At 29.8% G+C, this 12466-nt stretch overlaps 1 protein-coding gene across 1 annotated transcript in view; it reads left to right on the top strand.

Moving 5' to 3' along the window:
* The first annotated feature begins 3925 nt into the window (after window positions 1–3925).
* LOC145184443 (uncharacterized) overlaps window positions 3926–12466 on the top strand; it is a 12812-nt gene continuing 4271 nt past the window's right edge. Inside the window, exons 1-7 of the mRNA XM_090094447.1 lie at window positions 3926–4101; window positions 10418–10700; window positions 10783–11089; window positions 11437–11609; window positions 11702–11888; window positions 11993–12132; window positions 12384–12466. The exon at window positions 12384–12466 is cut by the window's right edge and continues 98 nt beyond it. Coding sequence (XP_089950573.1) covers window positions 4076–4101; window positions 10418–10700; window positions 10783–11089; window positions 11437–11609; window positions 11702–11888; window positions 11993–12132; window positions 12384–12466 — 1199 coding nt within the window. The 5' untranslated portion in view covers window positions 3926–4075. The remainder of the gene's footprint in view (window positions 4102–10417; window positions 10701–10782; window positions 11090–11436; window positions 11610–11701; window positions 11889–11992; window positions 12133–12383) is intronic.

Genomic DNA, 12466 nt, shown 5'->3' with positions numbered 1-12466 from the left:
CACGAAGTGCAGTTACAACAGCATGAGCTCATCTTAATAAGTTCCCTAAATTGCAAAAACTCTTTAGTAAAAATATTTAACTTTATATTGTATTACTTTTATAAAATGCTCAGTTATGATGGATCACAAGGATTTCATTTTGTTTTTCCGTCAATAACAATTTAAGTAAAATTTTCTAAGTCTCCCTCGAGGGAGTTTCCAAAGTATACTAGCAAAACAATATCAAATTTTTTTCAGAGTTGACAATTTTAAAAACACAGAAAGGCATGGTCCTTCTCAGCCTGTTATTGCAGATGATCCACATTCTTGTGCAACTTTCGGTACTCATTGCCTGCTAATCAGCTCCTATGAAATAACTGACGGCTGTTGTTGAGAGATTTCGGCCAGCTTTAAGCTATTGGAAACAACTGCGGTAAAAATTTGTAGAGAATTTTTAAAACTCCCAAACGAAGATAATAAGCTCGATTGGAGAAACCAGATCAAATACAAGAGAAAAAGAATATTTTGAATATTGCAATAGTTTTCAGATACCAAAGAATTGGTGCTTCATCTCTATGTTATTAGATGTCTGTCGAGTATACAAACATCTAGTGTCATAGGGCTGAAGCGCCAAATATCAACAAAAAGTTGTTTGATTTTGTTTCATCTGTTGCACATCAAATTACGGCTGATAGGGCAGTTTGTTAAAGGTCTTAACAAAGACTCTGCAGTCTTAAAGTATCTTCAAGACTTCTTTCCCAAACTGCAAGAAGCAAAGGTGAAAGTTAGTGTCTTCATTTAACCACAAGTTGAAAAAATTCAGAATTTCCGAGAAGTTTACAAGGAAGGAGAAGAAAGCCCAGGAGAATTTTACAGGTGTGGTACAAGGTTATTTATCGCAACAATAAGGGTGACAATAATGTTGAACTATGGCCAAATGCGTTTTAAGATCTCCTTGAAGGTCCATATCTTTGATGCTCATCTTAATAACTTCAAGGAGAACTTGACGATTCCACCAAGATATAATGGACTTTGAACGCAGATATTAGGATCTTACAATAAAAGCATGATGGGAGACTTTATTTGTGGGCTATATACGAGAAGATATTACATTAAACACTTTCAAATCTAGAAAAACTGTCCATTTTTTTAACATTGTAAAATTGTTTTAAACAAAAGAATAACACTTTTTCGAATTTTTAAAAATGTCTTCATTTTCTATCCAAATCAGCAAAAAGTCACAAATGTAATCTGTTTTTTGACAAAAACCCAACTTGTAAGCCTTAAAAAAAAACGAAGTTTGAAAGGAATAATGTGTGTTTTTTTATGTTTTGCATTAAAATAATATAATAATTGCAATAAAATAGTAAAAGCTTGCTGGAAACAAAAATCGTTTTATAAATTGTTATTACAGTTTGTTAAAAAAAATAATTTTGCATGCTATAAAATGGAAGAAGAAAAAAATGAATGCGATCATTTCGGTTGTTTCATATTGAATGAACTTTTTGGAATCAATTTTCTTTCTCGGTCAACCGTAGCTGATTTCAATTTTTGAAACATCGCAATTGGGAGAACCTGTGCTTTAAACCTACCGAAGAGTTTGGAATATCTCTGACACTCAAAATATTTTTTTTTAAAATTTTTTTCAAAATATTTTTTTTTATTTCATTCAAAATATTTTTTTTTAAAAAAAACGAAACGCCGATGATTAAATAATATTAATAAATCGACAGAATAAAATTAAATAAAAATGTTTTTTAAGAGTTCTGTCTGTTAATGAGCTGTTGCAGTAAGCAGACGAAAAAAAAAAACAATTCAATTGGATAAAGACAACTATTTTTTGAACATTATAAGCTGAATAGTTTCTGTTAACGGACGTTTGTGGAATCGCACTTAGAAATAAGTTATTTGGTCGTTGCTGCAACAAATATTCTCAGAAGAATTTTTTTTTTTTAATTTTTTTTTTAATACGACTTTTTTAAACTCAACTGTACATCACAACTTGGCTATAAGTTCAAACAACCTTTAATGCCGCAAATAAGACACCTATAAAGCTAGACACCTATTTTATAAAAAATTAAATTGATCGCTTACAATTACCAATAATAAAAATTTATTGAAATATTTAAGTGTTATTTAGGGAAAGCCATAAGCGTTATTTAGGGAAATATTTGAGATAAATTTGGGACATTTAATGCTGATTTTTACTTTCCCGGAATGGATTTTTTTTTTTTAAGAAAATTCTGCGCAAAGTTATTTGTTGTTAATTTTCCACTATTCTAAAAGATTTTTGTAGATAAAGTTTTTAATATCAGTCATAAAGCATTGTGCTTACAGCTTAAATAAAAAAGCTTTACATTAAAATTTAATTGGAAGGCTAAATTTGATAAACAACTGAAAAATCTCTGGTAACAAATGAAAATATTTGCTTCAGATTTCTTGTTAAACTTATTATTATTATTCTAAGTAAATTTTTTTAATTCTCGTAAATTTTTTTTTCTTTTTTTTGCTTATTAGTTTTTTAGATTGTTTATCTATTTTAAATATTTATTATTTATTGACGAAGAACTCTTTCAATAAAAGATCACAATTTAATCATGAAAACATTTTTTATGAATATAAGTTTTAAATCCTTATCAGTTTTTTTTATATATTTTATATATTTTTTTATATATTTTATATATTCTATATACAAATTTTAACATGTTTATAAAACAATAACAAAAATAGGAATTAGGAAAAAAAAATTCTTTTTAAAAAATGTTTATTTAAGTTAACGTATGATAGAAGCTTTTATTAGAAGCGATGAAAAATGATGGCGTTAAATGTTTTTTCCCGATGTTTATTTTGAGCAGCTTAGAAGATTTATTGAAATTCAATGTTAAAAAATATAATTCGATGTCAAACACGAACACATCTGATCATTTTCTTTGCAATTCTCTGTGTTAACCATTCTACTCAATCATTAGAGTGAAACTCTTGATTTCTGTTTTAAGTTGATTGCAAATGCACGTTCTTCATTTTCAACTCGGAACATAAGACTGAAATTTTTGCACAAACTATTAAAGAAAAATTTGTTGCAAGTTTTAACTAGTAAAGTTTTTGTGATTAAGTAACATGCAAATTCTTAGCCGCAAAACATTGAAAATCACATTTCTAGATTTTTCTCAATTTTTTCAAATCAATAGTTATTGGTTCTCAACCATATATGGCAATTTTCCTCACTCTAAGAACTGCAATGCTTTGATCTACAAAATAGACTATTTATTCCATTTGAGGAGCAACTTTTGTGAGATTAACTTTTAATCCTAATTGCATAACAACAATCAAATCTCTCTTTCTGATGATGACGTCAAAAAGTAATAAAAAGACTGTGTGCTGCATCAGTTCTTTATGCCATTACAGAATTTTGTATTTACATAATGATTAAAATTATGAAATATTGTATTTGGAAATAATAAACAGATTAAAATAAGTCATTCAGTTGGATTCCATTTAATAATATTTGATCATCCACTGATTTCAGGAACTGAAGTCTTATTTAGTAATTGCAAAGTTAAGTTACGCAACAAACCGCCATATTGATCATTTTATATTTAGTATAAGACTTTGAGGATTCATTGACTTTTCATTCCTTATTACTTTTTGCTCTATTCCAAAAAGCTTGTCATAAAGCAACATATAAATGGAGATTCAACACTTTTTCAGAGAAAGTCAAAAAAAAAATTAAAAACTTTTCTTCATATATTTAAAACGATCTAAAATTTCTATAAGTATGATTTAGTCTTAACTAAAGCTCATGCAAGTACCGCGTCATTTTTGTGTAAAAATTAAAAGATATTTCGCGTGTCTTTTTTTAAATCTTTTAACAAGAAGTTTTGTTTTGATATCGCAAAAAAAAGGCGATTGCAAAACAAACAAGATTAATAAATCCTGAAGAGTTTAAATTAGTCAACTGGTTTCAACCATGACAAAGAAACACACCCTCACTTATTAATGGACTTAAGGGATGGTCTTTAAATGCAAGCTCTTATTTGTTTTGGTCTATTCAATTTTACAACTTGCTGCAAGACGGTGTAAATTGAGCAATTAAAAAATGGCCACAATGGAAGTCGACAGCGCGTAAGTATTTTCTCTTCTTTTAGAACTGATTCTGTTTGCTGTACCTTTAATTGCTGTAACTTTGAAGTCAAAATTTTTTTCTGTAAATATTTTGCAAGAAAAATTTTTAGTTCAAGATTTTTTTTCTTTTCTTCTTCTTGCTTATTGCTTACATTTTCTATTTTTATACGTAAGATAAATTTTTCGTAATCGTAATCGTAAGATAAATTTTTCGATAAAGTTTTCTTTATTTCATTCAATAATAAGTTCTTGATTTCGAAAAAATATTTTCCTGATTTGTTTCGTTAAAATTTCCTCGAGTTACATTCGGTAGAAAAATAGTAAAAACAATTTCCTGACTAAAACAAGAGATAAGATCTTTTGTTAATCTTATTGGTGAACGGCGTAAGTATTTTGGAGGGAGGGGGGTGTCATGAAATTTTTATTTGCCTAAATATTGCACCTCAAGATAATATCAGGCTAATGTGTATGTAGTACGCTAATCTAAGGTAATGTTAACAACGGCGCTTTAGATGATGAGTGAAAACCCTTTTGTCTTAACCAATTCCTTTAAAAGAAGTAGCTTAAAAAAGATTTCGACCTTATTAAAGCAATATTAAAAATTGTTCAATCACTTTAATGGTTATTAAGTACCAAATCCATTGCTAACATAGTAAAACATCAGTAATTGATGTAAAGGGTCTGAGTCTCAAAACAAATTGTATCGATATGCTATTTTTTAAGCGAGACAAGTCGAGACGAGATATTTAGTCAGTAAACAACACCAACTTTTACGAATATTTGTCGCTACGCTAAGAAAGTTCTAAAACCTATTTTCTACTTAATTTTATTTTAAAGTACAATTTAGCAGTCATTAAAAAAGCGTGAGCGAATCCATTAAGGGGGTCCTATACCATCAAACTTGTGTCGCTGACGTTTGACCTTAAAACACTTTTTACTGCGTATAATAGGATGTCCAGGTATAAAAAAAGAAAAAAAAACCAAAAAAATTTGAAAAAGTTTTTTTACGGGGTTAATAAACCATGTTGGGACCCGAAATACCCCAATTACTGTTTCCTTAATAACTTTTAAACCATATTTACTTATTAAATAAAATTTTACAAAAAGTTTTTTATTACTATGAAGAACAATTTGAACTAAAATCAATAAAATTTATTGAGTAGTTTATATTTTATAGATAAAAGACCATTTATATCAAAAAGTGACTATAGCTATGTTAGTTCTTATATCAAAATTTCAAAAAATACAAAGTAAAAAACTTTCATTTTAGTTCAGGTTGTAGATCAAACTTAAATGAATAACTTGGGAAATTTTTAGGTCAAATTGTAAAACCTAGGAGATTTTATTCTGGAAACGGTGACTAAAAATAGGCAAGAATCAAAAACTGAGAAAAACAAAAATAAGAAAATAAATAAAAAAAAAACAAGTATCAAAATAACATCACACATAAAAAAATCAATATGCTCCAGTTATATAAGACTCATAGTCATTTGTGTTTGTCTGTTCATCAATAAAACCCTTTCTTTCAGCTCTTAAAACTTTTCTTTGCTTTTTATAGGAACTACTTGACTTCTTGTTAGCTTTTTTTATTCTACATAAATCTCGTTTTGGACCATTTATGCAAAATGAAGCTCCAGGAGTAATGTTTAAAAATTTAAATACATTATGAAGCCCATTAAATCCATCATTAAAATGAATAACTGCTGAACAAACACCAATTTTAATTATTTTTTGACTGCAATATTGATTTTTAGGGCATCGAGACCAAATCATTGCATTAAGTGATTCATTGACATTCTGGGTCATTCCATGCAAACATTTAATCAATAAACTATCGGTACTTAGGTCCATAAAAGTTTATACTTTCATATACTGGTTATACTTTCATTAGCAGCAGTCATGTATGAATCTAACATTTTGTTGTTAATTTCGTTATAAGCTTTGAGATTTATAGGATCTGTTAAACTAAGTATACGCGAAAAGGTCTGAATTGATGCAAGACCTTTGCCAATTTCTCGAAGTGCCATAACACATCTAGTGTTAATGTCAAAACATTTTTGACCACTTTTATTTGGTAAAATAATTTCTTTAGAGGTAAAAATATTTTTACTCCATTGACAATAAGTACAGGAAAGTCTCAGTTTATTTGCCCATCCTTTCTTTTCTGTTGTTAAATTTTGAGTACATAATCCCATTTGATTACATTCTGGGCAAACTGAATACAAACATATTGTTTCTGCCAAAATATTAAAGTCTATTAGCAAATAAGATGTATTCAAATCTGCTTCCTTCACGTTATTATTTTTCAATTTTAAACCACTTGCTGAACATGGAGCTTCATTTATAATGATTTCTGAAGTAGGAATTGAATTATTTATTGTTTTTGGTGGAGCAACTACAAATCGATTTCCATGAAATACTCTTTTTAAAGGTTTGTAACCTGACTTTCTTCGACCCATAACAAAATTTTAACTGCAGTACCAATTTACTAAATTCAAACAAATTAAATGAAGCACAAGGTTAATATAGTTTTGTTCTTGCAAAGTATAGCCAAAAAATGAGTTTGAAAGTTGGCAAACTATACTTTAAAAATGCAGCGTTAACATTTTCAAACATTCATTTTAGCAGTGGGTAAAAAAGATCAGAGGAAACTTTTTTAATTTTAAAAATTACGTTGCTAGGGGCGTAACTACGCAAAACAATTTCAGCACTTTGTTTAAAATTAAAAATATACCAACTTGTGTTCTGAATTTATTTAAAATTATTAAAAAAACTTAAACTAGTATAAATTTTGCACAAAACTATGTAAAAAAAAAAAATTTGAAATTTTCCATTTTTAATGGTATAGGACCACCTTAAATTATTTTTGCTGTTGAAATTTTGAAATTTTAGCGAACTTAACATAATTTAACAACTCCTTCACTGCAAGCCTCTATTGACCTTTAAAAAAATATTGGTGATGTACCATTTTGCTGTATTCTAAAGCTGAGAAAACAGTGTTGTTTTAGTCTTATTTTAAAAGTTTTGAAAAGATATTAGGAAAATAAAACCTAGCTTCGTTTTTAAAGCAATAAGAAAAAAAATCATTGTTTCACGTTGTACCGCATCTTTTAAGAAAATGAACTTTTTTTTGAAGCATCGGTATAGGTATCGGAATAGCGAAATTCTAAGACGCAAATGTTTAAGGGATATCAAAAATGTTCGGTACTTGTAACTACCCTGAATACGAGATTTTTAAATTAAATTACACTTTAAAGAAAAACAAAGCAACCGCTTAAAATTTTTAGAAATCCATTTTATCGTATCCATTTCATTCAAAATCATTGGAAGCAACTTCTTAAAGCTTTAATTGCCGGTAGCCGTTTTATTTAAACTGACAGTTATTCATTTTTGTTATGCCTGAACATATCATTGCGACATTTCAGGCTGGCAAAACCAACCTGGTGTGCAAAAAATTTGCATCACGCGGAAAGGGCGAGTTATATTAGGGAAGGGAGAGTTAGATATGCAGTTGATAAACATAATTGTACATGATATAGGCGTTTTCAGGCAGAACGCTGAGATATAATTAAGGCCTAAATGTTTTCAAATTGATTTTAAAGATTCTTTTTAAAACTTTCTCGAAAAAAAACTAGAAATGATAAAAAACAAAAAAAAAAAAAAAAAGGAAAACGAACGATTTCTAATTTTATCAAAACTTATTCGTTTTAAGCTTTTTAAAGCAGAGCAGGAAAACGTGCTCGAAAATAATCTTGATTCAGTGTTTGAAGCTTTTGCTTGGATTTCATACGTATTTTGCAAAATATCTATATTTCTGTCTCATCAATTGATTTTCGTATGCATATGACATTAGTTAGTTGGTTTTTAGAACCTACCATCAGAAATATGATTATAGTATAAGCACTAAAATGAAAAAAAAATTTCTTTTAAATTTTTTGAATTTTTTCAAATGGCTTTAAAACCGAAATCAACTTTTTCTGTCGCTTACTAGTCATTTATTTATAAAACATTGTACAGTAGCATTTGGATGTTTTAGCTCCTATTTTACCATTAATGGCATTTGCACGGCACTAAGACATGTACCAGAAAAAATCTGCGCGGACAATATAAAGGATATTTATCTAACTATTGTGTTTCGATATTGAATGTTATGTATATTTTGAAAGTACATATATTAATATTTTTAAATTTCACTTAAGAAAGTTTGTGAAGTTTTGTACGTGAGAACGCACGCACTTTGCGTTTTACACTCGACATCAGCTTTTGCACAGTCTTCGGCTGGACTTTCTTGGTAGCTCTAATCCATTTATTTTTGAACTCTTTAATGTTTTTGGCTTCTTTTACATTGAACCTTAGTTTTCCTTTGACAAGAGCCCAATATCTTTCGATAGGACGTAGTTCGGGACAATTTGGTGGATTGTAGTGTTTTTCAACGAAATCTACTTTATGTTCTCTAAGCCAGTTTAAAGTTGTCCCAGAGTAGTGACATGATGCTAAATCGGGCCAAAATAACGGGTTACCCGTGTGTGTTCTTAAAAACGGCAAAAGACGTTTCTTGAGGCATTCTTTTATGTTTATTTTGGTGTTAATTGTTCCCGTAGTCACAAAACAAGAGGCCGGGTGAATAAAAATGAGCAATTGCTTTTACTCAGTAATTGGTCAGCTTTACGTGAATAGAAACTTCAACAACTTTCCTTAAGTTTTTATTCACGTAAAATTGAGCAATTACTGAGTAAATTGCTTACCTTTACTTGAATAAATTATGAGGAAAACTGCTGAAGTTTTAATTCACGTAAAGCTGACCAATTACTGAGTAAAAGCAATTGCTCATTTTTATTCACCCGGCCTATTAGCTTCTTTCACCACATTCACAAATTGCTTGCAAAACTAAGAATTTTTTAGCGAACTTTTGCATTCCAATGCATTTATATTTGGAATTCAGTTTCTTGCGATTAATTGCTGAATAATATTGGTGTCCTGGAAGAGATCGGAAATATGCAGCACAATAAGTTTCATCGTCAATAATCAAACAAGATTTTTTAGCACATAATTTTTCATAGAGCAGCTTTGAACATCGAATTGCGACATTTTCTTGCTTTTCTTCACGACGAGGAACTTTTTTCTTTTTATAAGATTTATAACCACAATTTCTCTTTACTCTTTGTATAGTGGAAGCACTTGTCTTAAATTTATTCGCTAATGTTCGAACAGAAATCTCCGGTTTTCTGTCTAAGGCATCTTTTAACTTTTTACCAAGATCTCATCTAACAAAACATTTTTTTCTTCCACTTCTTGATTTACTTATGATTGTACCAGTGTCCTTAAATCATTTCACAACGCTCTGCACTGTTCTCAAAGCAATCTGCAGCTCTTTAGAAATTGTTTTGTTTGATACACCAGGATTTTCAACGAGAAAATGCAAAATTTTTTCTCGCTTCTTATCTTGATTTGATGACATTTCAATTAAAGCTAATTGTTTTAATAACAGAGTTGTTTAAATTTTGAACAACATTAATACAATCACATTTTAAAACAATTAGCTATTTTAAATGATGTACGGTTTCCGTAAACACCACATCAGAACCAATGATATATTAAGAATAACTAGATGTCTAACTGCCGTAAATCGGTATAAGAAAAAGTGAAGCAAAAATCGGCCATTATGGGGGGCAAAATCTTTACGCTATTTATCAAAACAAAACAAATACGAAGCTTTTGATTTGTTAAATTTGCCCCCCATAATGGCCGATTTTTGCTTCAAAAAATACGCGGAAGTTAGACATCTAGTTATTTTTAATATATCATTGATCAGAACACGCGCAGATTTTTTCTGGTACATGTCCTATTTCAGAGTGCCATCTCATTTGAAAAAATAAAAGTTCAAAAACTGCTTGTAGTACAAAAAAAATGCTGTGGTTTGCTTTATATTTTTGTACTATGAAAAGTTTTATTAAGATAATGCAAAAATAATAAGAACACATTCCATAAGAAAACAGCATTAAAACTTCTTAACTCTTATAAATTTTAAATAAAGACAAAGCAGAGAAGTTAAAAGCTAAAAATACTCTTTTATAATAAATGTAGGGTTACACTTAGGTATTGTTCTTAGTCATAATCAGTACATTTACATAAAATTCTTATTTTAAATTACTTGAAATTACTGAGTTATCCATAATTAAATTTATCAGCTAAACATGTTTCTTCTTTAAAAAATTTTTGATCTTCAATTCATAGCTGTATTTTGATTTTTGTGCTCTATCACATTAAGATAATAACACTTCAATTCTTAAACTATATAATAGTTTTTAAAATATAGACCATCATCAGATGTGTATCGGGATCCTTGGAATGCTATTGCAGCTTGGTTTCTTGGACCACGAGCAGAAAATCGAGAAACTTTCAACCGCCTTGTATTAAGTAGTTTAAACTTTTATGAGGACTGCAGAGAGAATTATTATCCTGCAGATCCATGTTATATTACTGAAGAAGTTAAAGCATCACCTGGATTTCGTGGAGAAATAAAAGATCTTGAAAATAAGTTGGGAGAACTGAATCATGAATTAACAGATTCTATTCCATTCTATAGCACTAGGTACCAGGTGAGACTTACATGTTACAAACATATACATTTACAAAATTATAAGCAGATGTTTAAAGCTTAATGTGTTTTGCATAATTTAGGGACATATGACATGGGAGACAACAATGCCAGCTACACTGGGATATTTGGCAGGGATGTTATGGAATCAAAACAATGTTGATTCATCAGCATCACCTGTCACAACTCAAATGGAAATTAAAGTTGGGGATCATTTATGTCAGTTGATACAATATCCATACACAAAAGAAATAAAGCCATGGGCACACATAACTAGTTGTGGGTCTGTTGCAAATATTGAAGCCCTCTGGTCAGCAAGGAACCTGAAATTTCATCCTTTGGCTATCAAAGCTTGTGTGATGGCTAGTGATGCTGATGCTAAGTTAAAAGGTCTGTTATGCAAACAGATTGTGATAGTAATGCTCTGACAGCTGTCAATAACCAGCATATTTATTGTTTTGAACAGTCGTTTAAGTTTTAAAGATATTAGCTAGTTGTTTTAGATTGATTATTATTTTGGATTGCAAGCTGTGGTGAATCTATAACTATACACCACAGACATTCCTATAAACAGAAGGGACTGTTGCATGCAAAAAGGTTTTACATGCAGCACTACTTGTTTGAAGTTTCCTGTTTTATTTTTATTTGCATGAAAGGTTTTAAATATTAAACAGGCTTTTTTTGTTTTGAAAATTAAAATAAAAAAATTTGAGTTTGTAAAATTTATGTACTTTTAGATGGTGCAAACATGCCTGTTTATGTGCCTGAACTTGACACAGAAATTCCTCTAAAAGAATGTAGTCAATGGCAGCTTTTAAACTTAAATGTAGATACAGTTTGCAATCTGACATCAGATTTGAAAAAGTATTGCAACCTTGAAAGCACTGCTTTGATTGATGCTGCACTTAAGGTATATAGCTTTTTTGTTGTTGTTGTTCTTCTGAGAAAACTACTTTTTTCCAATTTACTTCTCATCTAATGCTGCATTTTTGCTTATTTAAGAAACATTCTGTTGTGTCTATTGGGTTGAGCAAATTCATGTACGAACAAGAGCTTCAGAATTCACCTGTGATTTTTTGTCCTGGCACATGTCACTATTCTTATCCCAAGGCTGCCACTATTTTAGGGTTGGGTGATCAAAGTATCATTCCTTTGCATGTCGATCGTAACTGTAGAGTGGACCTGGAAGGTAATTGGTTCTGTTTGTAAAAAAAGCTTAGGTTTAACGTTACTTCTTCAAATTAACTTATGATTTTAATTATACTATTGAACACTTGGGCTTACATTTTGTAGTTTTGAGAAAGAAGTTGGAAAGTCATTTAGAATCAAAGACCCCTGTCATAACTGTGGTGGCTGTTATTGGTTCAACTGAAGAGAGTGCTATTGATCCTATTCTAGAAATGTATAATATGAGAGAAGAATTTAAAAAGCGGGTAGGTACTTTTGCAAAATAATGAATCAAAAATTTGCAACTCTTTTTCACAACTTTTTTCACTTTAAGGATTTAACTAGATTGGAAAGAATGTTCCAATCTTATGTTGGAAAGATAGGAATATGTTTAGAAAGAGCATTTAGGCCAGTTAATGGTATTCAAACAGTATTTCAGTGCTTTTATTATTATTTTGTCTTTGTTAATCTTTTTGTTTTTTCTATTTTTAAAAATGTTTCTTGATTTTTAAATCAGGGTCTTAATTTCACCATTCATGCAGATGCAGCCTGGGGAGGCTATCTGCTAACCATGTTGCGAGAACCAAATGTTCATCGAGT

Source organism: Hydra viridissima, unplaced genomic scaffold (genome assembly GCF_058129835.1).
Source record: "Hydra viridissima isolate aposymbiotic clone 2 unplaced genomic scaffold, HvirCarnegie_v1 scaffold_7, whole genome shotgun sequence".
Taxonomy (NCBI): Eukaryota; Metazoa; Cnidaria; class Hydrozoa; order Anthoathecata; family Hydridae; genus Hydra; species Hydra viridissima.
Note: the sequence above shows the minus strand (reverse complement) of the source record. Positions and strands in the feature narration are given on the sequence as shown.